Below are 27545 nucleotides of genomic sequence, written 5' to 3'. Positions count from 1 at the left end.
ACTTTTGTGTTACTTAGGATTACCTAATTCAAGTTAAGACATGAGTTGGGGTATTTATAGATTACCACCTGCAGAACGTTCACAGGATGAAAATTCTTTCCCTAATTTACTCATTTATTTTGGCTTATGAATTTGACTGAGAAGCCTGTTCTGAAAAGGCAGAGGAGCTCCCTCCCTCCCTCTAGACCTGCAGGTTTCTCTACCCTTCCGCAAACAGGCCTGGAGCACTTTGGCCTGGGGCCTTTCTTTGTGTGGACTGTTCCTTTTGCTGGATCTGCTCACCCCCATCCCCCATCAGTACAAGTTGCCAATCCTTTGCTCCACTCAGACCTTCCCAGTGATGCTACCCTGATCACTGTATTTAAAGCTGCAGCCTCCTCACTCCCCCCACCAGCTGCTCTACAATTTCATAGCACGTACTACCCCCAGCACACTAATTATACTTATTAGTAGTATAATAAAGATACTAATTATGCTTATTAATTGCCATCCACCTCCTCCCACTGGAATACAAACTCCTCAAAGGGTAGGGATCTCAGTTTAGTTCAGAAGCATCCTCAGATCCCAGACCAGTGCCTGGCACAGGGCGGGTGAGCAAATACTTCCTGAATGAACTAACTGAAATGTAAGATGTTGCTCATGATCACAATTACAAGAAAGAAATTTATTGTGCAACAGACAAAGCATTTCCAATTAAAAGAAACATCCTATTACTGCTTTTAAGGCAGTCAGGATCATAAAAGGCTGACTTCTTTTTAAAATGGAACAAGTGGGAAAAGACAAATTCCTGTGAAAATTGTGTGCACGGTAAATCAACATTCAGACTATATCGCTTTTCAGATACACCAACAGTCAGAACAGGGGTTGAAGGGAATCTGATTCCAGCAGGCAAAAGGATCTCAGACCTCAAGTTTTAAGAACGCTCTCCAACACTAACTGAACATTTTTAGATATATATCATCTTATTTTTATAACTCAAGTTTCTGATATCTAAGATGTAAACTGATTATTTATTTGGCTGTGCCGAGTCTTAGCTGTGGCATGTTCCCTGACCAGGGGTTGAACCCAGGTCCCCTGCATTGAGCTTGCAGAATCTTAACCACTGGACCACCAGCGAAGTCCCTAAACTGATTTTTAAGGGTGGATTCTTAATGCAAGAACTCTTTCTGGTAAACAACTCAAAGACGTCAGTATTTAGGGCTAAAAATATCTGTTTCTTTGTGAACTTCCCCGGTGGACCAGTGGTTGGGAGTCTACCTCGCAGTGCAGAGGGCACAGGTTGGATCCCTGGTTGGGGAGTTGAACCCACAGGCCGCAACTAAGACCCCACGTGCCGCAACTGGGACCTGACACAGCCACATAAATAATAAAAGAAAATTCTAAAAAAAAGTCACTTTTATTTCCTATATTAAATCTAAAGTATTTTACAAATAGAGAAGAAGAAAGGCTTTTGCAGCAGCAGAACGGATTTCAAAACACAAACTAGATTAAGTCATGGCTTAGAAATCACTCAATGGCTTCTCTGTATTTAATAATATGAAACGCCTCATCCTGCCGGAAAGACATGGCCTGGCCTCTGCAGTCTTCTCGACAACCTCCCTTCCAGCCCCCTGCCCTGTCCACACAGGACACATCAGCCCCGCCCCCAGCCCACGCAGTCTCCCCTTGGAAGGGCAGGTGCTCACTGTCCTCGGTGAGCACCTCTGCCCCCGCCGTCCCATCCCTGAAGTCTCCCCTTCCCACGGAGGCCTCGTTTATATGTCAGCGCCTTATTCACCTTTCTTAACCTTGCCCTCAGCACCAGTTTCTGTCATACAGTAAGTGTTTACACAGCGGAGTCAATATTTAAATATTTGCTGAATGAATGAGTGTGTACCCACCAGGAGTTAATTCAAAGTCTAAGAAATCAACTGATACTTTTAATTTTATGAGCTGTAAAAAAACCAAACCAAACCAGGGTGACTAGGTAGAGTGCGGCACTGTTTCTTTCATGCCAATTCACTCTGTGAGGGCCATGCGTCAGCTGCTTCGGCACTGTTTCTTTCATGCCAATTCACTCTGTGAGGGCCATGCGTCAGCTGCTTCGGGGCATGTTCACTCCCACAACTGAATGCGCCCGCCTGCTCTGCAGGACTCTTCTTTACCTTTCAGTTTTCTTTTTCCCAACTACATGAAAAAAAAACACAAAGACTACACAGTACCTCTGCAAAAAGTCTACAGGTTGTTTTATGAAACAAAGTTACATGCAGAGAATTCTCAGTCCAGAGGTTTCCCTCTGGCCTGGACCACATACATTCTCTACATGCTGGTAGAGTTTAAAATGACAGTTATTGTATTAATTACAAGGTGTTGAATTTTCACATTAATACCTGTTAAATGCTAAATGCCAGGCACTGCACTGAAACTAATACAATTATGACAGCATCCAGTTCACTGCCAACAAACTCCACGCGGCATTGACAGGGAGCCAAGCGTGGTTTTCTGCGCTTTGGGAATGTTCACTCCTGCATGACGGAGCCACCACCATCACCCTACACGCCACAGATGTCACAGGTAACAGAGACACCAAGGAGCTCACATGGCAGTAGACAACGGGCGCTGACGGTAGTGTCAACGTTGTGGAGACACAAGTCAATACTGTCCCACCGCAGATGACTAACACCATGCCCTGAAGGGCCATACCCTTGGGAAGTCTCCACCTTTTAGGGGAAGTGGAGCTGTGAACATGTATATATATGTATACAGATACACAAGAGAAGACTCCACACATGGACATCACAAGATGGTCAACACCACAATCAGACTGATTATATTCTTTGCAACCAAAGATGGAGAAGCTGTAAACAGTCAACAAAAACAAGACCAAGAGCTGACTGTGGCTCAGATCATGAACTTCTTATTGCCAAATTTAGACTTAAATTGAAGAAAGTAGGGAAAACCGCTAGACCATTCAGGTATGACCTAAATCAAATCCCTTATGATTATACAGTGGAAGTGAGAAATAGATAAGAGACTAGATCTGATAGATAGAGTGCCTGATGAACTATGGAGGGAGGTTCATGACACTGTACAGGAGACAGGGATCAAGACCATCCCCATGGAAAGGAAATGCAAAAAACCAAAATGGCTGTCTGAGGAGGTCTTACAAATAGCTGTGAAAGAAGAGAAGCAAAATGCAAAGGAGAAAAGGAAAGATATTCCCATTTGAATGCAGAGTTCCAAAGAATAGCAAGGAGAGATAAGAAAGCCTTCCTCAGAGATCAATGCAAAGAAACAGAGGAAAAGAACAGAATGGGAAAGATTAGAGATCTCTTCAAGAAAATCAGAGATACCAAGGGAACACTTCATGGAAAGATGGGCTCGATAAAGGACAGAAATGGTATGGACCTAACAGAAGCAGAAGATATTAAGAAGAGGTGGCAAGAATACACAGAAGAACTGTACAAAAAAGATCTTCATGACCCAGATAATCACAATGGTGTGATCACTCACCTAGAGCCACATTCTGGAATGTGAAGAAGTCAAGTGGGCCTTAGAAAGCATCACTACGAACAAAGCTAGTGGAGGTGATGGAATTCCAGTTGAGCTATTTCAAATCCTGAAAGATGATGCCGTGAAAGTGTTGCACTCAATATGCCAGCAAATCTGGAAAACTCAGCAGTGGCCACAGGACTGGAAAAGGTCAGTTTTCATTCCAATCCCAAGGCAATGCCAAAAAATGCTCAAACTACCGCACAATTGCACTCATCTCAAACACTAGCAAAGTAATGCTCAAAATTCTCCAAGCCAGGCTTCAGCAATATGTGAACCATGAACTTCCAGATGTTCAAGCTGGTTTTAGAAAAGGCAGAGGAACCAGAGATCAAATTGCCAACATCCGCTGGATCATGGAAAAAGCAAGAGAGTTCCAGAAAACATCTATTTCTGCCTTATTGACTATGTCAATAGTCATATTGGCGTCAAATTAAAAGACGCTTACTCCCTGGAAGGAAAGTTATGACCAACCTAGAAAGTATATTCAAAAGCAGAGACATTACTTTGCCAACAAAGGTCCATCTAGTCAAGGCTATGGTTTTTCCAGTGATCATGTATGGATGTGAGAGTTGGACTGTGAAGAATGCTGAGCGCTGAAGAATTGATGCTTTTGAACTGTGGTGTTGGAGAAGACTCTTGAGACTCCCTGTGATCCACACAATCAAAGGTTTTATTTATTTTCCACAATAAACTGTGGAAAATTCTGGAAGAGATGGGAATACCAGACCACCTGACCTATCTCTTGAGAAACCAATATGCACGTCAGGAAGCAACAGTTAGAACTGGACATGGAACAGCAGACTGGTTCCAAATAGGAAAAGGAGTACGTCAAGGCTGTATATTGTCACCCTGCTTATTTAACTTCTATGCAGAGTACATCATGAGAAATGCTGGGCTGGAAGAAGCACAAGCTGGAATCAAGATTGCCGGGAGAAATATCAATAACCTCAGATATGCAGATGACACCACCCTTATGGCAGAAAGTGAAGAGGAACTAAAAGCTTCTTGATGAAAGTGAAAGAGGAGAGTGAAAAAGTTGGCTTACAGCTCAACATTCAGAAAACTAAGATCATGGAATCTGATCCCATCATTTTATGGGAAACAGATGGGGAAACAGTAGAAACAGTGTCAGACTTTACTTTTTTGGGCTCCAAAATCACTGCAGATGGTGACTGCAGCCATGAAATTAAAAGACGCTTACTCCTTGGAAGGAAAGTTATGACCAACCTAGATAGCATATTCAAAAGCAGAGACATTACTTTGCCAACAAAGGTCCATCTAGTCAAGGCTATGGTTTTTCCAGTGGTCATGTATGGATGTGAGAGTTGGACTGTGAAGAAAGCTGAGCACTGAAGAATTGATGCTTTTGAACTGTGGTGTTGGAGAAGACTCTTGAGAGTCCCTTGGACTGCAAGGAGATCCAACCAGTCCATCCTAAGGGAGACCAGTCCTGGGTGTTCACTGGAAGGACTGATGCTAAGGCTGAAACTCCAATACTTTGGCCACTTCATGCGAAGATTTGACTTGTTGGAAAAGATCCTCATGCTGGGAGGGATTGGGGGCAGGAGGAGAAGGGGACGACAGAGGATGAGATGGCTGGATGGCATCACCGACTCGATGGACATGAGTTTGGGTGAACTCTGGGAGCTGGTGATGGACAAGGAGGCCTGTCCGTGAATCATGCTGTGATTCATGGGGTCGCAAAGAGTCGGACACAACTGAGCGACTGCACACACACACACACAGTGACTGAACACACACACACAGCGACTGAACACACACACACACACACGCTTTGTCAAAAAGTTCATTCAGGTTTTTCCTGGTATGGGAAAACCCAGATGAGCTTTTTAGTCAACCCAATAAAATACATTTGCGCTAAGTTTCTCATGCATGTATGAACAGATTAACACAGGAGATTAACAATTGCGTCTGAGGAAGACCAAGAATGGAGAAGGCAATGGCAACCCACTCCAGTACTCTTGCCTGGAAAATCCCATGGACGGAGGAGCCTGGTGGGCTGCAGTCCATGGGGTTGCTGCGAGTGAGACACGACTGTGCAGCTTCACTTTCACTTTTCACTTTCATGCATTGGAGAAGGAAATGGCAACCCACTCCAGTGTTCTTGCCTGGAGAATCCCAGGGACGGGGGAGCCTGGTGGGCTGCCATCTATGGGGTCACAGAGTCGGACACGACTGAAGGTACTCAGTAGTAGTAGTAAGATCAAGAAGAAATTTATGGTAAATAGGTATCATTGTGATAAAATTCAATGACATCATTAGGACTCATCCTCCTTTACCTTTTGGAAGCATCTAATACCAAATTCCATTCTCATCTCCTTGGATGCTGTGTTTTCCTGGCCTTCCTCCCATTCCTGTAGGGGAAGCTCTTCTTACTCTGCCCATTCCCTGAATGTGGACCGTCCTCAGGGCGTCTGAAGCTTTCCAGTCCAACCACGTTACCCATTCCCTCCTCTCCCCACCGCATCTATTCCAGTGGCTTACCATGTCCAACTAAATGCTAATGTCTCCCTAATCTGTGTCTTCAGCCCAGATCTTGCCTGTGTTTCAGACCCATGAGGTACCTACTCAGAGTTTCATTACACAGTCCTTCAAAACACAAACACACTTTTAGACAGTCCTATTTCAACCTTAAAGATCAAAGCATTGTTTGACACCCTGTTCCTTATCATGTGTTGGAGCTATCTGAGTGGCAGAAATAAGTTCTGGGTGATAGGATTATTGGTGATTATGCCCCCCTTTCTGTCTCAAGTACTAATGTAAGTATTTACTGATTTTGAAAGAACTGTCCTCTACTTTAAGAAAGTTTTTGCGAGTACCTTCCCTGGATCAATTTCAGTAATCCCTTCAGAACAAGAGAATAAGTGACCAGCCAGAACATAGGGAAGTGGCTAAGCTTATGACTGTGTGTGCGCTCAGTCATGTCCAACTCTGCGACCCCATCGACTGTAACCCACCAGGCTCCTCTGTCCATGGGATTTTCCAGGCAAGAACAGTGGAGTGGGTTGCTATGTCCTACTCCATTAGGACCGTAAATTAGCCGATATTCGTTTCAGGATATTTTTCTCTTAATAAAAATTAACTGAAAAATATTCTCTTTGATCTGCAAATGAACTGAGAGATAAAAACACTGTTTATACCTGAAACTAGAATCTGAAAGCTCCAGAAAGAGGCTATCATCTGCTACAAGGGCCACTGGAGCTAGAATGGCTAGGCTGACTTAGAAGAAACAGCCTGAACAGCACTGCTTTGCAGAGCCGGTGGCATCAGTCTTAAAAAGCAGCCAGTGAAAATAATTGAGGAAAAAGCTGAGAGCAAAACAGGTTAGGAAGACCTAGAAACATACTTTCATAAAAAGTGAAGGAGGTCAATGCAAGACCGAGGAGTCAGACGGAGCAACAACAGAGGGCTGGGCGGCCTGGGTGCCAGGGGGACACTGCTCAGGAGTGGGGTGGGGTGGGGAGCATCTTTCTTTTCTGAGAAAAGGAGTGGTCACATGTAGGCACCTGGGGAATATGAGAGGGACAGCGAAGCAGAAAGAGCAAGTGATCCCACCTGGAGAGAACGCTGTGGGTATTTTCGTTTATAAGGAGAAAAGCAGTTTTCAGGAGGAACTTCTGGGGCAAGTTAAAGCATCCTGGTTTCATGCTGCTATCAATTCAAAAAACAATATTCTTAGGAGCTTGCCCCTGCTTCTACAGGATACATTTTCTTATATGCAAGTCCCCTTCATGGTTTTGTTTTGTTTTCAATTTTTCTTCCTTTGTTTACCTTAGTGTTTTATAGAAAATTATGATGGGCCCTCTTTGGAGCTACTGTATCCATACGACAAGAATGGACGTATGAAAAAGGATCAAAGGAAAAGAAAAGATGGGGAGAAAAATCACAGAAATGATAGAAGAAAAAGTCCCAGGATTGCAGGACATGAATTTTCAGAATAAAAGGATCCACTGTGGACCAAGAATAGCAGAAGAGGAAAGACCCACACCAGGATACACCATCATGGAACTCCAGACCACCAGGAATGCAGGGACTGTCCTCAAACTCCCAGTGAAGGCGAAAAGAAAAACCGAACCAGCAGAACAACGGGATGCAGAAAGGGTGTGAACCTCCACACCTCAAAAACACTTACAGACCCTGGGAAGTATAAGGACACCTTCAAAACTCTGAGAGAAAAGCACTTCTAGCTTGGGACTCGACTCTACTTCCAAACTATCAAACAAGTTTGTGGGCAAAATAAAGTCCTTCAGATATTTCTTAGGACGTAAGGACGTAACCAAGACATGTGACGTCATGGAGCCAGTAATCCCTTGAAGGAGCCCAGGAGGAGTAACCCCATGGAGCCAGCCCAGGAGGAGAGTAAAGGTCCGTTTCTGAATGAGACTGACAGGGAGCAGTAAAGGGAGGAGGAAGAAGACCGCAGGCTCCAATAGGAAAAATGGAAGGGATGCATCTGAGCACACAGAGGGTGTTGCTGATAAGAATGTGATTCACACCTTGGAGCATCCGGAAAAAAAATTAACTCCGGCAAGTGAAAAACCAGGCACAGGTGAAGCTACAGAAGGCCGGGCAGAGCAGGAGCACTGGGCTCAGCGGCGGAGGACTCAGGGCAGAGGCACAGACACAGGGGTGCTCCCCGGGCAGGGGTGAGGGCGCAACACCGACCCCTGGGCCCCGACCCAGCCCTCACTGAGCCCAGACTCCTGGAGGAGTGACCTGCTGTGGCTTCCAGGTACCTCAGGGGACTCTTCCCAAGCATGTTGGGGAAATGCTGACCAGGACACTGGATCAGTCAACTCAGAATTGATTTGCTTTTCTAAGTCAGTTAACAGTGCAACTCTCCCTTTAACAGCTAATGTAAGTCATTTTCATTAAACCAAAAATATCATTAGGACAAATGCAGCATGTTCCAAACGTCAAAGATAAATAAACACACACACACATCCAATCGACTTTTTTTTTACATTTTTTTATACGGCCAATGAGTCTATGGCAAAGAAGATAAGGATACACGATGGGGAAAAGACATCCTTGTCAACAAATGGTGTTGAGAAAACGGGACAGCAACCAGCAAATGGTTGAAACCAAACCACTTTCTTACACTGCAGACAAAAACAAACTCAAAATGGATTAAAGACTGAAATGTAAGATCCAAAACCAAAAGCTTCTAGAAGAAAACACAGGCAGATCGTTGACCTTGATCTTAACAATTTTTTTTGGATCTGTCTCTTCAGGCAAGGGAAACAAAAGCAAAATAAACAAATGGGACTACATCAGTCTTGAAAAAGTCTTTGCACAGTGAAGAAACTATCAACAAAACAAAAAGGCAGCCTACTGAGTGGGAGAAGATACTGTATTTGCTTCGATCAGAATTAAAAAAGATACTGTATTTGGAAACTTCTCCGACAACATCTAGAGGGTATATTATGCTAAGTGAAATAAATCAGAGAAAGACAAATACCATATGATTTCACTGATACATGCAATTTAAACAAGCAAAAACAAAAATGAATCAAGCCCAGGGATGTAATATACAGCATAAGGAATATGGTCAATAGCAGTCTAGTAACTTTGTATGGGGACAGACGGGTACTAGACTTACTGTGGTGATTTCATAAAAATGCAAGCATCAAATCACCATGTAGCACACCTGAAACTAACAATGCTTGCATACATTGCAATTTAAAAAGCCATTTTTGACTCACTGTGAAATTTTTAAATGATAACAGAAAACAGGTTTATTCAACTTTAAGTAACCATCTGTTGCAAAGACCTTCCTGAATTTCTCCAGGGATCCTTATATCCTTTGGCTTTTATCAACAGCATTGAAAAGTCCCTTAATTTTCCATCATCCATGTACTGGAAACACAGTTGCCAGGTTCACCCTTCCAGTGTATATTCCTTTTGCCATAAGATACTTGGTCATCTTCATTTATACAAATGCCACAGAACACACAGTTCTTGAGATGTTGAATGCTCCAATGTAACATTCCTGTTTTACAATCATAAAATGCTGTCTAATAATCTGAGTACCCACTACACACTAGGAACCAGACATATTTATCTTCTTGCTCATCACAACAATTTTACTAAGTATCATTAATTCCATTGCACATATGATGAAACTGAGGTTGAGATTAAATGCTTGTAAATAATAAAGTGCAAGATGCAAACCCCAGTCTGTTTTAGAAGCTCATGTTGTTTCTGGAATATCACACCTGCCTCGTTTCCTGCAAGTTCTGGAATGTCAGTGATCATCTTGTTGTTCACTCCGTCCCCTTTCCTAATGAGAAATTTAGGGTCCAAAACTTTGAAGTGATTCCCCTAAATGGCAGAATTAGACCAAATTCCTCGGCTCTTGACTCCTACTCTATTTTTATTCCACAAGTCTATGCACCCGGTGCTGTACGAGGTGCTGGACAGCGCTAGCCTTCATTACTAACTCTGTGTTGGGCTCTACTGTGCTTCAACCTGCACTGACTCACTCAATCCTCACGGCGGTCCTAGGGCACAGATTAATTCCATTTGACAGGATGAAGAAACTAAAGTGAGAGAGCTTAAGTAACTTTGCACACGGCTACACAGCTAGCAAGCAGCAGAGCTGGTCTGAAACCCAGTCTGTCTGACTCGAAGTGTAAGCTCTTAGCATCCGCAAGGTGGACAGTTTACATTATCTCTTCTGAATGCCCATATGGTTTTAGTCTTCTAATTAAAAGTGTACACAGGATGGGTGGACCCTTCTTGAATCCAGATGATTCAAACAAATGAACTGTTAGGAAGTGAAACCAACAGGAAAATCTGTGCACTGACCGGTTGCTCAGTAATACCCAGGAACGTATTTTTTAAGGTGTGATCACAGTACTGTGCTTATGTTGAAAACTAGTCCTTATCTTTCACGGATACATACCCAAGTGTTTACAGACAAAATGATTATTTCTGGGATCTAATTCAAAACCATCTGGGAGTTAACGGTGGGATGGAGAACAAGACTGGCCTGGTGCTGGTTGGCTTGAGAAGCTAGTGATGGGTACATGAGGTTTATTAGTTTTTTTCTATCATGCAAATGTTTGAAAATTTCTACGATTACGAAAGAATGCGTGATTTTTTTTAAAAGGCAACAAAACTCATGATATTAACACTATTTGGAAAACAGAAATATGAATGATTTTCCTTCTACTTTTTTATTTTCAATTTTCTATAATACTTTTATAATGGAAAACATAAAATAAGCTACTTAAAGAAATTCCCTATTTTCTCAAAAGAGCCAGAGCAAGTCCACCCATAATTTAATGAGGTTAAAGTATCATGACAAAAGGATTTCCCACCTCTTAATCAGTTAACTACCCATTCATACACTTTAAAATGGGCCACTTTCTGAGGACAAGTACGGTCTTTTTTTTTTAATATTTAGTATCTATTTGGCTGTGCTAAGTCTTATTTGAAGCATGTGGGATCTTCGATCTTCATGGCAACAAGCAAGATCTTTAGCTGAAGCATGTGGGATCTAGTTCCCCAACCAGGGCCAGAACCCCAGGCCCCCACATTAGGAGCACAGAGCCTTAGCCACTGGACCACCAGGGAAGTCCCCAAATATGGTCTTTAAACGGGCCAAGAGCACAAAGGCACACAAACGCAGAACAGATTACAGAGAGATTTAACAAAAATAACAATGGTCACCCAGATTGACGGCAGTCATCACCTGGTAGTGTGGTACACACGTTGAATTATAGTGCTGTACAACTGAATCTTACATAATAATAATAGTAAAGAGAATGGAAACCCCCAAAACAGATATGGTCAGGTAAAAATGGGCGATGATTCAAGGGATAATATATAACATGCTTTGGTTTAAAAGCAGAACAAAACTAACTAGTGATACTGTTACTCTTGAGAGTTAGGCAGAGTTTGGGACAAAGACCTTGAACGTGTAAGGCTGCCCTCTGCATGGACCTTAGCACAGAGAGCTCCTCCTCGCCTGTGTATGGCCAGCGGGGGACAGGACAGCCACAGCTCCCGGGACAGCTGTCTTCTTCCTCAGTGACACAACAGTAATTTCCACATGTCACAGTATGAAAATAAAGTTTGGGAAGTAGTGGCTTAAGCTCAAACTGTCCTGACCATTGAACAAAAGCTGAATAAACGTGTAACAAGGGGCAATGGTACATCGTAATTTCTTTTTGAAATGTTGGCACAGAAAAAAGCACACACCGTGTTATAGGTCAATACCATTGTTTCTGGTTTTTTTTTTCCTATCTGCACTCCCTCCCACACCCCACCCGTGAAATCTCAAGGTGTATTCCAGCAGCATTCAATGAAGCAAACCTCCGAACATAAATGTCAGCTCAGGGGCGTAAGGTTAAACTGTGGGAACAGGAGCAAAATCCTGAATCCCTGTGCCAATGCTAAACGTATTCAAGGTAAGTCTGACATATATTCCACTTGATAAGAAAGAGACATACTTAAGTGTCAGTGGATGGTAAGTCTTCATAGAGTAGGAGCTTAGAGCTGATAAGGATCTTCTTTTATTATTAAATTTTTCATTGCACCTCATAGCACAGGGGATCTTAGTTCCCTGACCAGGGATCAAACCTGCACCCCTGCATTGGAAGTGTGGAGTCTTAACCACTGGACCACCAGGGAACTCTGAAAAGACAATAAACTGGAGCCCAAATTACTCACTTAAGTTCACAAGCAGCTCAACTGGGGCCAGTTCCCAGCTGCCAACAACTGCACTTCCCAGGACACCTCCAGAGACCTCTTGCTAATTGCCTCTTTGAATCTCTCTAAAACCATAAAACAATCTCCAAGTACTTCCTGCTTTGCAGGGAAACTGAATCGCTGGTTAATCTGCAACCAGCAAACCACTGTCAAGGAACCAGAAGTTAACCTCATGCCACTAATTAACCTTAAATTTGTGAAATTTAAACACAATTCCCTTTATTAGTCAGTTCCTGTTTATGAATTAAAAAGAAGGCTTTGTCATTCTTGCACAGGATAGAAAATATTTTTAAAAGCAAACTATCATGGTCTTCTTTATATAGTTATGGGAGAGACACATATGATAAGTATATCAAGATCTATGTATAGAAGCCATGTTTGTACTCTGTAAGAATGAAGACATCACTAATAAAATTCCCCTCCTAGTACTGAGAAAACAGTCCAGACAAAAGAGGCCTCAACCAAAAAGAGAAAATATGAGATTGGTGGAGAAGCAGAAAAATCAGCTACCAAGACAGGATCAACTGAATGAGGAAGAGGAAAAAGATAATATGTATCTCTGCATAAATTCTTTTTTTTAATATAAATTTATTTACTTTAATTGGAGGCTAATTACTTTATAATATTGTATTGGTTTTGCCATACATCAACATGAATCCACCACGGATGTACACATGTTCCCAATCCTGAACCCCCCTCCCACCTCTCTCCCCATACCATCCCTCTGGGTCATCCCAGTGCACCAGCCCCAAGCATCCTGTATCATGCATCGAACCTGGACTGGCGATTCGTTTCTTATATGATATTATACACGTTTCAATGCCATTCTCCCAAATCAACCCACCCTTGCCCTCTCCCACAGAGTCCAGAAGACTGTCCTATACATCTGTGTCTCTTTTGCTGTCTCGCATACAGGGTTATCGTTACCATCTTTCTAAATCCCATATATATGCGTTAGTATACTGTATTGGTGTTTTTCTTTCTGGCTTACTTCACTGTGTATAGTAGGCTCCAGCTTCATCCACCTCATTAGAACTGATTCAAACGTATTTTTTTTAATGGCTGAGTAATACTCCACTGTGTATATATACCACAGCTTTCTTATCCATTCATCTGCTGTTGGACATCTAGGTTGCTTCCATGTCCTGGCTATTATAAACAGTACTGCGACAAACACTGGGGTCTGCATAAATTCTTGTGTACTGAGAGCAACTTTATTTCAATAACCAGCAAGTGCCTAGACTCACAGGATAAACATTAAGGAAACAAACTTCTGTATCCATATTGACTAAAGCTGTACTGTGATATCAAGCAAACAAAACTCTTCAAATTTCTCTCACAAAGTTTCAACAAGAAAAATCTCAAAGTTCCTTCTCCAGGAAAAAAAAAAAAGGGGGACCAGTGTTTTTATTCCTAGGCACTATAGTGTATGCCTCGGGTTAAGGTGAAACCCAAGAACACAAGGTCTGAGTCACTGACAATGACATCTGAGTAGGTTCTTCATTTTGTTTCCTGCCACAAAGAAAATTCTGCAGTCACTTTTTGAACACTACTAAGGACAGGTTAAGGCAGAAGTAGGTTCCCCGGCCCCGACACGAAACCATAAAAGTCCTTCACCTAAAACAGGCTTGTAATTAACGTAAGGACACAAACTTTAAGTCCTGAAGTCCAAATTTTAGAGTCCCTGGAAAGGAGGCTTCAGGTACCTACAAAACGTATAATGTGGGACTGTTTACTGAAATTAGAAACTGGGTCTGGGGCATTATCAGTAAAAGGTGGTAATTCTCAACTTCTATACATCTGTGTCTTTCCTGTGAATCTGCAGAGGAAAAACAGTAGGAGAGACAGAGGCTGTTTCCCCAGTCTCCCTTGAAATTCTTCACATTTATAACCATTACCTCTCATTACAGAAACACACAGAGGCTTTCTTTCCCCCTCTTTACAAATATATCTACTCCTTCCTCCACTCTTTAGATAAAAAAATGGACAGAAATCAGATGATTCAAAATGTTCAGACACACCTAATACAAGCCTACAATGCACCTCACCCAGTCCAGGGATATTTGTGAGTTTACTCTGCACCAGATAAGGGGATTAAAAAAAAAAAAATGAATGAATGAATCCTTAAGGCACTCACTGTTCAACAGCAGCTGCCAACTGATACATCTTGACCTGCACAACTCAAAAATCAATTTAAACTCAAAGAACAGTATGGTGTAGGGAAGAAGACCACTGAACCAAGCACAGCCTTACTACTGCCCACCTAGTTGGCAGCATCCTAGCCGATTTCCCTGCTCTCAAAGCCCCCTCCTTTTCAAAATGTCCTGCGTTCAACTGTCAGATTCATTTCTACCTTTCAAGGAGTCTCCCTCCTGCTCCAGAAGCTTCACAGACTCCTTAGATCACAGACTCACATCTAGATCAAACTCTTCTTCAGGTTAAAGTTCTTCTACAGGCTAGCTCCACTTACCTGTTCAACTCTGTTTCATGCCAATCCTTTTTAGGGGGGTAGAGCACAAGGCTAGTTTCACTAACTCGTCTGGCAACCTTCATGCTCAGCAGTAACTGTTTCCTCTATCGTCAGCGCAGACCCATTCGCTTTCTGACATCCCTTCAAGGCTCGGGCATCATCCTTAACAAATGGCAGGTGTGTCTCAAGCTACTTTTATAGTGTTACTATCCCAACCAGACGTTCCTCTTCCCTGCCACCCCTCAGTGAAGTCAAAAAGTCTTGACTTCGTTAAGTCGTAAGCAGTATGGGCATGGGGGTCCCATCGCTGCACTTTGTAAGAGAAAAGGGAGGGTCTGGAGAGACTGCAAACGGCGGAGGAGAAAATGAAGGAAGGAGAAATGGGAAGGGAAGGTTCCTGCTCTGTACTTTGTCTTCTCTTTGGAAGCCGCGGGGCGGGAGGCGGGGGGGCGGGAGTTGAAGGAGGAGACTCCAAGAAATGAATTCTTGAAGACGGCAGAAGAAACTCAAGGTGCTCGCCAGGAAGGAAATATAGGCCCCTGGGTAACGGAAGGGGCTCCCCATCACCCCTGGGAGAGAAGGACTAGTTACAACGTGAAACAAAGAGGTTGGGAGTCAGGAGGTGAGGGGTGGAGAGGTTTCACTGATCCCGCATCTCCGAAGGTCGAGCCATAAGGAAAGGAGAAAAGACGGGAGGCGTCCCTCGGGGCAAGAGGGACAGGGTGGGCGCCTCAAGACCGCTCTGGGGCGAGCATTCATGGGGCATCTCTTCTACCAGGCGCGGGGGCGGGGAGGTGGTTTTGAGTGGGGTCATCTCTCAAAGGGAGAAACGGTTTCCCGAGACAGGGATCTCCGAGAACGGAAACCCTGGGTCCGCAGAAACGTTAAAGCTTTGAGGCACCGGCATTCCGCAGTCCCAACCCGGCTTTCGCACACACTCACCGCGTCTCCTCCAAACGCCACCGCTCCAGCTGCAGCTACCGGCCGGCGCAGCCGCACTCAGCGCGCACCGCCCCGACGTGATGCGCCCCGGGCCCCGCCCCGCCATGCCCACGTGACTCGCAGGGTCCGCCCACCCGCCCTCCCGTCCTTTCGTTGCTCTCCTCTGGGCGTGGCCTTGCCTCGCCCCTCCCTCCTCGGCAAGATGGCGGCGCCCGGCTGCAGCGCGCCTGGCCTTTGGGTCCGGGGCTCCGGGCAGTGTCTCGGAAGTCTTTTCACCCTGTACTCAAAACCACTTTGTTCCGCTGCTGCTGCTGCTGCCTCTAGGCCCCTGGATGCTCAGCGATTAGCAGAGAGACTCCGGGCCCAGAAACAGCAACAAAAGACGAAGGAGCCGGTGAGTCCAGAAAGACCACAACTCCCAAGAGGCAGTGCGCTCACTGGGGTGAGGGAGGGAAGTAGGCGGGTCCTCTGACACCTGTCAGGTAAATGTCGAGGGCTTGTGGTGGGAGAACTGGGAGAAAGCGAAGGGGACAGCTAAGCAAGGTGCGAGATCTGCCTGTGGGCTGGGTCTTTGGCTCCTGCCGACCCCAGCCTTAAGCCCTACTTGGGGACCAGTGGGACAGACACGCACCCCTGCTCTCAAAGTACTCGAGGAAGGCGCTCGTCTAGTGCAGAGATACAGGCATTCCCTTCCCAAATTCTCACCCAGATTTAGTGAAAGACCTCCTCACCGGACATTGCCCGTCTCTCCTTCTCTTCCCCTAGGCGCCCACAAACCCTGTTCAGCGGAGAGTGCGAGAACTAGTGCGGTTCACAGAGCAGCTGCAGCGCGTCCACCCCAACGTGCTGGCTAAGGCGCTGAGCCGGGGAATTGTCCATCAGGACAAGGACCTTGTGGTCATCAATAAGCCCTACGGTCTCCCTGTGCATGGTGAGGAGCACGTGGCGGGGAAGCGGGAGGGGCGCTGCTGCTTTCTGTTACAAGGAAGGGCAACTCTGACATTACTCCCGGGGCTTCCTGAAGCTTTGCTTTCAGAGTAATTAAACTTTTGTCATGAAACTCCAGTACTTTGGCCACCTCATGCGAAGAGTTGACTCATTGGAAAAGACTTTGATGCTAGGAGGGACTGGGGGCAGGAGGAGAAGGGGATGACAGAGGATGAGATGGCTGGATGGCATCACTGACTCGATGGACGTGAATCTGAGTGAACTCCGGGAGTTGGTGATGGACAGGGAGGCCTGGCGTGCTGCGATTCATGGGGTCACAAAGAGTCAGACACGACTGAGTGACTGAACTGAACTGAAGGATACTAACGTATGTAAGACACCAGAGAGGACACAGAGATAAATAAGATGGTCCCCATCTTCCAAGCATCTGGCAGCCAGCAGTATGGAATTTGCTGTGTGCCAGCCTCCGCCAGGGGTTGCTATAGAGGACCAAGGCTGTGTAGTTCCTGTGTTCAAATTATTTTCCATCAAAATTGGGAAAAAGGACATAACGTGTGTTGGTGTATAACTAGCAAAACCCCAGGGCACCTTGACCCTAATGGACACCTCGACCCTGATGTTTTTTATTTTCAGAGATAGCTGGAGTGAGTCAGGAAAGATTGATAGAAAAAATGCATTTGTGGAAAGGGTTTTGCTGGAGGGAAAGGCATGTTTTAGCTAGACATACAAATGCTTTGGGGGGACATACAGAGTTGGTTGTACATGAAAACAAGGAATTAAGTTAGACATTGCCTAGTGCTTTGTGTGTATTTTTTTCCTCTTGATCCTTCCATTAAGTTTCTTTCCTTTTCATTCCCCAAGAAATAATTATTATCCTGATATTCACATTTTGTAGATAAGAAAACTAAAAGTTGAAAAGGGTAAGTAATCTGTCGAAGGTCAATGGCTAGTTAGGAGGCTCCATAGAATGGAACCCAGGAATGCCCATCTTTCAACTCCTCGGTAATGCCTCAGGAGGGCCTTATGTTCTTGCATTTCTCACTAGGGTTTACTTGGCAGATTCTCAAGCCTGTGTTTATATAGTGAAATATCAGACCTCCTCATTTTGGTTGCTAATTTTAGTTTGAGTACATAAATACCTTTAAAAAATTGTTTATGTCTGAGGAGAAAGCCACATACTTTGGGATCTTGTTTCTTAAAGTTTATTATGCATATAAGTCACTTGGGCGTTTTGTTAAAATGCAGAGTTTGATTCATTATCTGGGTTGGGGGCCTGAGATTCCTTTCTAGCAGGTTCCCTGGGCGTACTGACATGTTGCCAGTCCCTGGACCACACTTCAATTTTACTGCCCTCAAGAGCATCTGCTGTTAATCCAGTAATCTGCTTTTCCCAAGTCGAGGTCTTTGATGGGATCTTTCCCTGGCCACTCAGGTCTCTGGCTCTTTCCTTCTCAGGTGGCCCTGGGGTCAAGCTCTGCATCAGTGATGTACTGCCTGTCCTGGCAAAGATACTTCACGGCCCCAAGGCAAAGCCGCTGCACCTGTGCCATCGGCTGGACAAGGAAACCACAGGTGTGATGGTGTTGGCTTGGGAAAAAGAAGTGGCGCATCAAGTCCAAGAGCTGTTTAGAACCCGTCAGGTGACAAAGAAGTACTGGTATGAAACCTGTCGATAGCGGTCGAGGTGGTGTAGGCCCTCTTTCATTTCTGCAGCTCTTCTTACATCAGGAATCCCTGGTGACAGAAGGCACTGTCTTAGGATCTCTGGACATATAAAAATTATAGGAAATAGATTTAGTGCTTAGACTATTAGAGTCTGATAGTATAGTGGTTCCTAATTATGGCTGTACATAAAAATTATTAAAAATTAATTATCTAAGTAATATGATTTGATTGTTGTGGTAAAATGTCAGACAACATGGATAAAGCAAAAAAAAAAAGTCCTGGAGAATTCTCTCATTATTATTATCTCTATTATTATCTCATTATTATCTCTGTTATTCTCATTCCTTCCCTTGGGGTAGTTTGGTTTTTATTCCTGTGGAGCTTACTCATCCTATTTACATACGTGTCTGATGCAGGTTCAATCCCTGAGTTGGGAAGATCCGCTGGAGGAGGGCATAGCAACCCACTCTAGTATTCTTGCCTAGGAAATCCCATAGACAGAGGAGCCTGGTGGGCTACAGTCCACAGGGTTTCAAAGAGCAGGACACGATGGAGTGACTGAGCACACTGATATGTATACTGTGTGTGTGCGTGTGTGACATTGTACAGTGTACACTGTACTTTTCCGACTTAACTCTTCGCCTGTAGACGTGTAACTCACATTGGTGCATATAGACTCACCTCAGTTTTTGTTTATTTGGCTGTGCTGGGTCTTAACTGCAGTGTGCTGGATCTTTGATCTTCACTCTGGCATGTGGAATCTTCAGTTGCAGCATAGGAACTCTGAACTGTGGCATGTGGGATCTAATTCCCTGCCGAGGGATCGAACCCAGGCCCCTGCCATTGGACCACCAGAGAAGTCCCAATCTTAGTTTTTTTTTTAATAAATATAATTTATTTTTTTAATTGAAGGATAATTGCTTTACAGAATTTTGTTGTTTTCTGTCAAACCTCAACATGAATCAGCCATAGGTATACGTATATCCCCTCCCTCCTGAACCTCCCTCCCATCTCCCTCCCCATCCCACCCCTCTAGGTTGATACAGACCCCCTGTTTGAGTTTCCTGAGACATACAGCAAATTCCCATTGGCTATCTGTTTTACATATGGTAATGTCAGTTTCCATGTTACTCTCTCCATACATCTCACCCTCTCCTCCCCTCTCCCCATGTCCATAAATCTATTCTCTGTCTGTTTCTCCATTGCTGTCCTGCAAATAAATGCTTCGGTACCATCTTCTTAGATTCTGTATATATGTGTTAGTGTGTGATATTTATCTTTCCCTTTCTGACTTACTTCACTCTGTATAATAGGCTCTAGGTTCATCCACCTCATTAGAACTGACTCAAAGGCATTCCTTTTTATAGCTGAGTAGCATTCCATTGTGTATATGTACCACAACTTCTTTATCCATTCATCTCTCAGTGGACATCTTGGTTGCTTCCATGTTCTAGCTGTTAAAAATAGTGCTGCAATGAACAGTGGGATATATGTGTCTTTTTCAATTTTGCCAACCTTAGTTTTTTTTATAGAAGAAAGGTACATGAGCAAAAATGAAACCACTCCTATCCCCCATCTACTCAGTTTCCTGTTTCTGAAGCAGTTGCTGTTGCTAGTGTCTTGTGTAAACTTGTAGAGTTATGTGGGATATGTATAAGCAGATGATTGTATGGCAGCGTATTTTGCATTGCTTTGCAACCTGCTTTTTTCACTTGGTGGGAGAAGGCAATGGCACCCTACTCCAGTACTCTCGCCTGGAAAATCCCATGGACAGAGGAGCCTGGTGAGCTGCAGTCCATGGGGTCGCTAAGAATCGGACACGACTGAGCGACTTCACTTTCACTTTTCCTTTCATGCATTGGAGAAGGAAATGGCAACCCACTCCAGTGTTCTTGCCTGGAGAATCCCAGGGACGGCGGAGCCTGATGGACTGCTGTCTATGGGGTTGCACAGAGTCGGACACAACTGAAGCGACTTAGCAGTAGAAGTTTTTCACTTGGACAGTATATCTTGGAGGGCCTTCTGTGTTGCACAGTTAGAGCTGTCTCCTCTTCAATGGCTTTATTGTATGTATTCGTTGTGTAGATATATCATAACTTCCTTATTAATGTTTAGGCAGTTTTCAATTTTTCAAAGCCTCTTGCAAAGAATATGTGAGTATATCCTTAGGACAAATGCCCAGAAATGGAATTACTGGGTTGAAGGGTGCATACTTTATAAAATTTGAATAGTTACTACCCAAGTTGCTCTCCAAAGTGATGCTGCTGGTGCTGCTAAGTCGTTTCAGTCAAGTCCAACTCTGTGCGACCCCACAGATGGCAGCCCACCAGGCTCCCCCATCCCTGGGATTCTCCAGGCAAGAACACTGGAGTGGGTTGCCATTTCCTTCTCCAGTGCATGAAAGTGAAAAGTGAAAGTGAAGTCGCTCAGTCGTGTCTGACTCTTAGCGACCCCATGGACCGTAGCCTACCAGGTTCTTCCGTCCATAGGATTTTCTAGGCAAGAGTACTGGAGTGGGGTGCCATTGCCTTCTCCACCAAAATGATGATGTCAGTTTTTATTCCCACTAGCAGTGATGAGTATCCACTTCCCATTATGCCTGATCAATTCATTTTTAAAAGGTTTGCCACTCTGTTGGTAAAAATATATATACTTTATTTTCTGTTCCCCTGTTAACTGGTGGTGTTGGCTGGTTTTGTGTGTGTGTGTGTGTGTGTGTGTGTGTTTATCAGCAGTTTGAGTTTTCCTTTCTGTGAACAGACTGTTTTCTTTTGCCTGTGTTCTATAAGGTTATTTTCTTTTTGATTGGTGAGCGGTCTTTTCATATTTTGGATGTTAGTCCTTTTTATATTATAGATTTTAAAGTTGCTTTGCTATCTTGGGAACCTTAAAAAAAATCTATATGCTTGAGACCCACCCACAGAGGTTCTGATTCATAAGTCTGGTGGGTGTGAGGTTTAGGTATCTGTATCTTTAAAAAGCTCCACAAATGACTCTGATGAGGAATGAAGTTTTAAGAATCACCTCAATGAGAGATGACAGGTAATGGAGCAAGTTTAGCATGGTAGCTAAATGCTCAGAAAGATCTGTGTTCAGCTCTCACCTGTGTTATTTACCAGTGTGAGACTTTAGGTAAATTATTGAGCCTCTCTTACTAGATTTGGGATTCTTTGAGAGCAGGGATTTTTTTTTTTTTTTTTTTCCTTTCTTTCCTCTTTTTTGGTTGGGGCATGTGGTGCACACAGCATGGCTTAGGGAATTTTCCCAACCAGGGTTTGAACCCAGACCCCCTGCAGTGGAAGCATGGAGTCTCAACCACTGGGTGGCCAGAGAAGTCTGACCAGTAGGGATTTTTGTCTTATTCATCCATATAAAACCAGTGCCTACCTAAATCATTGCCTGTTTACATTCAGTGAATATTTATTGGCTGAACGTTTTTGAGCAGGAGCATTAGGTCATTAGGAAGGGTCATCTAGTGGTTATAAATCAGTGTAAGTATGGTAAAATGCATCAGATAGCAGTCTGAGCTGCTACCAACCTGCAGCTGGGTGTCCAGAGTGTGAGATGTTATATCTGAGAGGGCTTTTGACTCCTGGGCCAGCAATTTTGTTTTAGGCTGATTGACCTGGAGGAAGTTTAAACGTAAGGACAAATCAGAGTCTTCTACCTGTCTGCGGTGTGATAGACCTCCAACAAGAGAGGTTGGGAGTGAGTTACTGAACTGTGTTTGGGGTTCCTGTGACTTTTGGAGCACATTTCCTCCGTGTTTTATCTACCTGGCAAATAGAGCAGGAGCAGTCCTATGAATTTTTCATTCAGTTCATTTTATTTATTCATTTCTTTCCTATGCAACTTGAACTTACCATCTTTTATCCTTTAAAAAAGAAAGATATAAATGATACAAAACTATATTATCCCCCTTTAAAATGAAACTGCCCATACTCACTTTTAAAGGCTGGATGAAAGACCATGTTACTAATATAATTGTTTTTGTTTGTTTTCCTGTTTCCCACCACCGCCCCCCCCCCCCGCCCCCAGTATTCTGCAATCAGCATATTTACTTTAGTAGCAGAAAAGATAGGTTTGTAAGAATAGTGACAGCTGTCAGGCTAAGCGCTATACCAAGAGATTATTTGGGACCCTCTGACCCTCAGAACTTGCTATCAGTTCAGTTCAGTTCAGTTGCTCAGTCATGTCTGACTCTTTGCAACCCCATGAATTGCAGCACGCCAGGCCTCCCTGTCCATCACCAACTCCCGGAATTCACTCAGACTCATGTCCATCGAGTCAGTGATGCCATCCAGCCATCTCATCCTCTGTCGTCCCCTTCTTCTCCTGCCCCCAATCCCTCCCAGCATCAGAGTCTTTTCCAGTGAGTCAACTCTTCGCATGAGGTGGCCAGAGTACTGGAGCTTCAGCTTTAGCATCAGTCCTTCCAGAGAAATCCCAGGGTTGATCTCCTTCCGAATGGACTGGTTGGATCTCCTTGCAGTCCAAGGGACTCTTAAGAGTCTTCTCCAACACCACAGTTCAAAAGCATCAATTCTTTGGTGCTCAGCCTTCTTCACAGTCCAACTCTCACATCCATACATGACCACAGGAAAAACCATAGCCTTGACTAGATGGACCTTAGTCGGCAAAGTAATGTCTCTGCTTTTGAATATACTATCTAGGTTGCTCGTAACTTTTTTTCCAAGGAGTAAGTGCCTTTTAATTTCATGGCTGCAGTTACCATCTGCAGTGATTTTGGAGCCCCCCAAAATAAAGTCTGACACTGTTTCCACTGTTTCCCCATCTATTTCCCATGAGGTGATGGAACAGGATGCCATGATCTTCGTTTTCTGAATGTTGAGCTTTAAGCCAACTTTTTCACTCTCCTCTTGTAGTGCAGAAAGTCCAGCATGAAACCTCTAAGTAGCCAAATAACCAAGGAGCACTTCCTCATCTTTACGGCTCAGGCAGGGTTTGTGTGTCCCCCCAGGGCCATCACCGTGCGCGTCCCGGTGCCTGAAGCGGGAGTCGTGGACATCCCCATCATCGAGAAGGAGGCGCAGGGCCAGCAGCATCACCACAAGGTGGGTGGGTGAGCACCTCTGGAGGGACGGGTTTTCTGCTCGTCCTTTGAAGTCACGTCTCGATTTCTTTGGCTGCAGATGACGCTGTCCCCGAGCTACCGTGTGGATGACGGGAAGATGGTGAGGGTTCGGAGCAGCCGGAACGCACAGCTGGCAGTGACTCAGTACCAGGTGCTGAGCAGCAGCCTGTCCGCCGCCCTCCTGGAGCTCCAGCCTATTACCGGTGAGGGTGCTGTTCTGTAGCGGGTGGCAGAGCCGCGGGGCTCCTCAGGGCTTCACACAGGGTCTCGTGCTGGGCCCTGCCCTGCCTCTGAGCTCCCAGTATTGAGGTGCTGAGGTTGTACCAGAGTGTGCTTCTGATGCTGATCCAAGGCTGGGAGCTCTCATGGGGATGGGATTGTGAAAAACAGTAGCATAAGGATGTGAACAGTTTGCTTACGTTTATTTAAAAATTTGCAAACGGGTTCCTCAAAAAGATGTCTGTCCACCGCTGTTCATAGCGGCGTTATACACAGTAGCCAAAAGGTGAACACAACCCGCATGTCCATCAGCAGATGATTGGAAAGACATGGTGGTACTTCATGCAGTGAAATATTACCCAGCCATAGAAAAGAAGTAGGTTCTGACACGTGCTTCAGCTGGATCAAACCTTACAGACACTACACTAAATTAAAGAAGCCCAGCGCAAAAGGGCACACACTGTATGATTCCACTTATGTGAGATACCTAGAGTCAGGTTCGTAGAGACGGATAGCAGAGTGGCGGTTGCAGGGGCTGGAGGGAGGAGGGGGAGGGGAGTTACGGTTTATGGGGACAGGGTTTCAGTTTGGGGCAAAAGGGTTCTGGAGATGGACAGTGGTGATGGTTCCAGAGCAGTGTGAATGTACTTAACGCCACTGAACTGAACGCTTAAAACGGGTTAAAATGGTAAACCTTGGGGCTTCCCTGGCGGTCCAGTGGTTAGGACTTCGAGCTTCCACTGCAGGAGCACAGATTCCATGCCGCTTGGGGAACTTAGGTCCTGCATCCCCTGCTGTGCAGCCTTAAAAAAAAGAGAGAATTCCTAATGAACTACTTTCAAATTCTGTTTTTAAAAAAAGTTCAAATTTTATGTATATTTTGCCATAATATAAAAATAAATGTGCCAAGTAGTACTATTTAATGTTATACGATAAAGTTATTTTTTAAAAAAGCAAAAAGCATGGCAGCGATAGACCTCTAGTTGATCGGAGTGGTTATGTGTGGTGGAAAGGGAACTGTGATGGGGAGGGGTACTTAGAGGCTTAACGGTATTATTTCCTAATAGCTCATCATTTGTTATATTATCCTTTACATTTCATTGTAGTTGGGGTTTTGCCAACTTTACTGTGCTTTGATTTAATATGATTAGAAGCATATGCTGCCAGTGGTATCGTTTCTATAGCTAATCACAAGTCTCCTCCCTTTCCCTTTTTAAAGGAATAAAACATCAGCTTCGCGTTCACCTGTCTTTTGGGTTGGATTGCCCAGTCCTTGGTGATCACAAGTACTCAGACTGGAACAGGCTGGCCCCTCAGGTAATATCTTTTTGACCCAAGATGCAACAGAATAAGGGAGAAAACTTATGCCTTCCCCTTGTTAAGTCCCTAAAGTCAATTGCAGCAAAGGCGTGTCAATGGTTTTCAGACACAGCACCCTGCCAGCTGGGCTTCCCTGGTGGCTCAGCAGTAAAGCATCCACCTGCAATGCAGACATGGGGGTCACGGGTTCAGTCTCTGGTTCGGAAAGATCCGCTGGAGGAGAGCATGGCACCCACTCCAGTATTCTTCCCCGGAGAATCCCATGGACAGAGAAGCCTGGCAGGCTACAGTCCATGGGGTCACAAAGAGTCTGACACGACTAAGCAACTAAACAACAGTAATCCTCCTGCTAGCTCTTTAGGTTAGGAAGAAATTCAGAAGCAGACAGGAGACTTTCTGAAGGCTCAAAGCAGCCTTTCATGCTATTGCTAAAGAGCCTTGGTGGAAACTTGTTTTTCACTGTTACATCTCATTCTCGGAAAGGCAGAGAACTGGCCAAAGAGCGCTTTCCCAGTGTGGTGCGTTTTCTGTCACATGGGTTCTGAACCCTTCCTAGAGATGGTCCAGAAGCAGGCTGTCCCTCACTGTCATCCGGGGGGGGGTCAGTGATGGGGCCCGGAAGTGGAAGTCTTCTACCCCTGGCTGTTGGTCAGAGGCGCCGCCGGCCCGGCTCTCACGAGCTCTTTCCTTTGTGTAGAAACTGTCTGCCGGGATCCTGAAGAAGCTGGGGCTGCAGCAGTCCAAGGCCCGCCACCTGCCCCTGCACCTGCATGCCTGCCAGCTGACCCTGCCTGCCCTGCAGCCCCAGAAGGAAGAACTCACCTTGCTCTGCAGGCCTCCTCGCTACTTTGTCAACTCCCTGCGCCGTCTGGGCTTAAAGATGCCGAGTCGGGACCATAGTGCGGGTGATGAAGCCGCACAGCCAGGAGCCCAGTGAAGACGGTCGGGCAGTCTGCCCTGAATTCTTCACTTTGTTTAAGGGACTCTGCTGACTTCTCACCGGGGCCAGACTCCAGAAGAGCCAGGTGTGAAGAGTTGGAGAAACCGCTGCTTCGGGGCTTTTACTGGAGGCTAGCATCTGTTTCCCACCACTCTGGTCACACTCTGGGAAAACCAGCAGGCAGCTTCCCTGCCTCCAAGTCGACAAGAGTCCAGGATCAGGAGAGCGAAAGCCTGGGACTGCTGATCCGGCATGGTTTTTACCTAGCAGTGAAGCGCTTGACCTATCAGGACGGTTCCTGTGGTTGGAGAGAACGTGATGGTTATCTAGCTCAGAGAGGGATTCAGGAGCAGTTTCTGTCCTCATGGAGGTCACAGGACCGCTCAGCAAAGCCTTTCTGCTTGATTTGTTCAGTCCCAAATTTTTAAAAATATTATTATTGGAGTTCGATCGCTTTACAATGTTGTGTTAGTTTCTGCTCTGCCACCAAGTGCATCAGCTGTGTGTATACATACCTCCCCTCCCTCTTGAGCCTCCCACCCTCCCATCCCACCCCTCCAGGTCATCGCAGAGCGCCGAGCTGAGCTCCCCATGCTACACAACTGCCTCCCGCTAGCCGTCTACATTTTCCAGACGGTAATGTACAGATGTCATTGCTACTTCCCAGTTCATCCCACTATCTCCTTCCCACCCCATTTCTACATGTCCACCGTCTACATCTTCATCTCCATTCCTGCCGGGCAAATAGGATCAGCTGTGCCATTTTTCTAGCTTCTATCTATAGGCATTAATACACGATATTTGTTTTCCTCTTTCTGATTTCATTCTGTATGGCAGTCTCTAGGTCCATCCACATCATTACAAATAACCCAGTTTCTTTCATTTTTATGTGTAATATTGTATATATGTACACATCTTTATCCATTCATCTGTTGATGGATCAGTCGCAGATTCTGTAGACAGTGGTCAAGGATTCTCACCTGGCTCAGCCCAGGAGCCTTGCTGTGCGAGTGATCGTGGAGCCTGTGAAGGGGTGTTCAGTGAGCAAGAAAAGCAGGTGTAAACGACAGGCAGGTAACAAAAGCAAGTAGAGCAGGCAGGGTGTTAGGCCGTGATGGGAGCACCCATATACCTAAAGAGGGCAGCAGTTAGCTCCAGCTGAATGTCACTCCGGGGGAACAGATTTCATAGCTTTTTTCAGAGTGAGGAAACCCAGCCATTCATGTGAAATCTGCCAGCATCTCACTAGCTAAGTCAGGATTTTGTTAGCTTGGATAGACTGCTGCTGCTAAGTTGCTTCAGTTGTGTCCGACTCTGTGCAACCCCATAGACGGAAGGCTCCCCTGTCCCTGGGACTCTCCAGGCAAGAACACTAGAGTGGGTTGCCATTTCCTTCTCTAGTGCATGAAGGTGAAAAGTGAAAGGGAAGTCGCTCGGTCGTGTCCAACTCTTAGCGACCCCGTGGACTGCAGCCTACCAGGCTCCTCCGTCCATGGGGTTTTCCAGGCAAGAGTACTGGAGTGGGGTGCCAGCGCCTTCTCCAGTTGGATAGGCTAGCAGATCATATTTGCAGGTTGGGTTTCATCGGCAGGCTGTCTGTTTGCAATCTCTGTTTAAAGACTAGTGTAGATGTTTGGGAAAGGGCCATCTTGAGAGTTCTGCATCAGTGGTTG

General features: G+C 45.0%; 2 protein-coding genes across 8 annotated transcripts in view; one reads left to right on the top strand and one right to left on the bottom strand.

The window, feature by feature from the left end:
• The window catches only part of FAM118B (family with sequence similarity 118 member B), a 47339-nt gene extending 31601 nt beyond the window's left edge, over nucleotides 1-15738 (bottom strand). For 4 of the 7 annotated variants that reach the window (XM_042238387.1, XM_042238386.1, XM_027959845.2 and 1 more), the window contains exon 1: nucleotides 15686-15738. Coding sequence is in view for 2 of the 7 variants with exons in the window: in XM_042238384.1 (XP_042094318.1) it covers nucleotides 14744-14826 (83 nt within the window). In the remaining 5 variants the exon portion in view is untranslated. Of the gene's footprint in view, nucleotides 1-14743 lie in introns of all 7 variants that reach the window. The other 3 variants (XM_042238384.1, XM_042238385.1, XM_027959844.3) reach the window with 2 other exon arrangements.
• A 124-nt stretch (nucleotides 15739-15862) lies between these two features.
• On the top strand, nucleotides 15863-26333 carry RPUSD4 (RNA pseudouridine synthase D4). Its single transcript, XM_015103106.3, has 7 exons — nucleotides 15863-16079; nucleotides 16451-16616; nucleotides 18089-18290; nucleotides 23280-23373; nucleotides 23452-23596; nucleotides 24832-24929; nucleotides 25630-26333. The coding sequence occupies exons 1-7, from the start codon at nucleotides 15888-15890 to the stop codon at nucleotides 25867-25869; spliced, it is 1137 nt and encodes a 378-aa protein (XP_014958592.2). The 5' UTR covers nucleotides 15863-15887; the 3' UTR covers nucleotides 25870-26333.
• The last annotated feature ends 1212 nt before the right edge of the window (nucleotides 26334-27545 follow it).

This window comes from Ovis aries, chromosome 21 (assembly GCF_016772045.2).
Source record: "Ovis aries strain OAR_USU_Benz2616 breed Rambouillet chromosome 21, ARS-UI_Ramb_v3.0, whole genome shotgun sequence".
NCBI lineage: Eukaryota > Metazoa > Chordata > Mammalia > Artiodactyla > Bovidae > Ovis > Ovis aries.
This window is presented reverse-complemented; position numbering and strand designations above follow the sequence as displayed.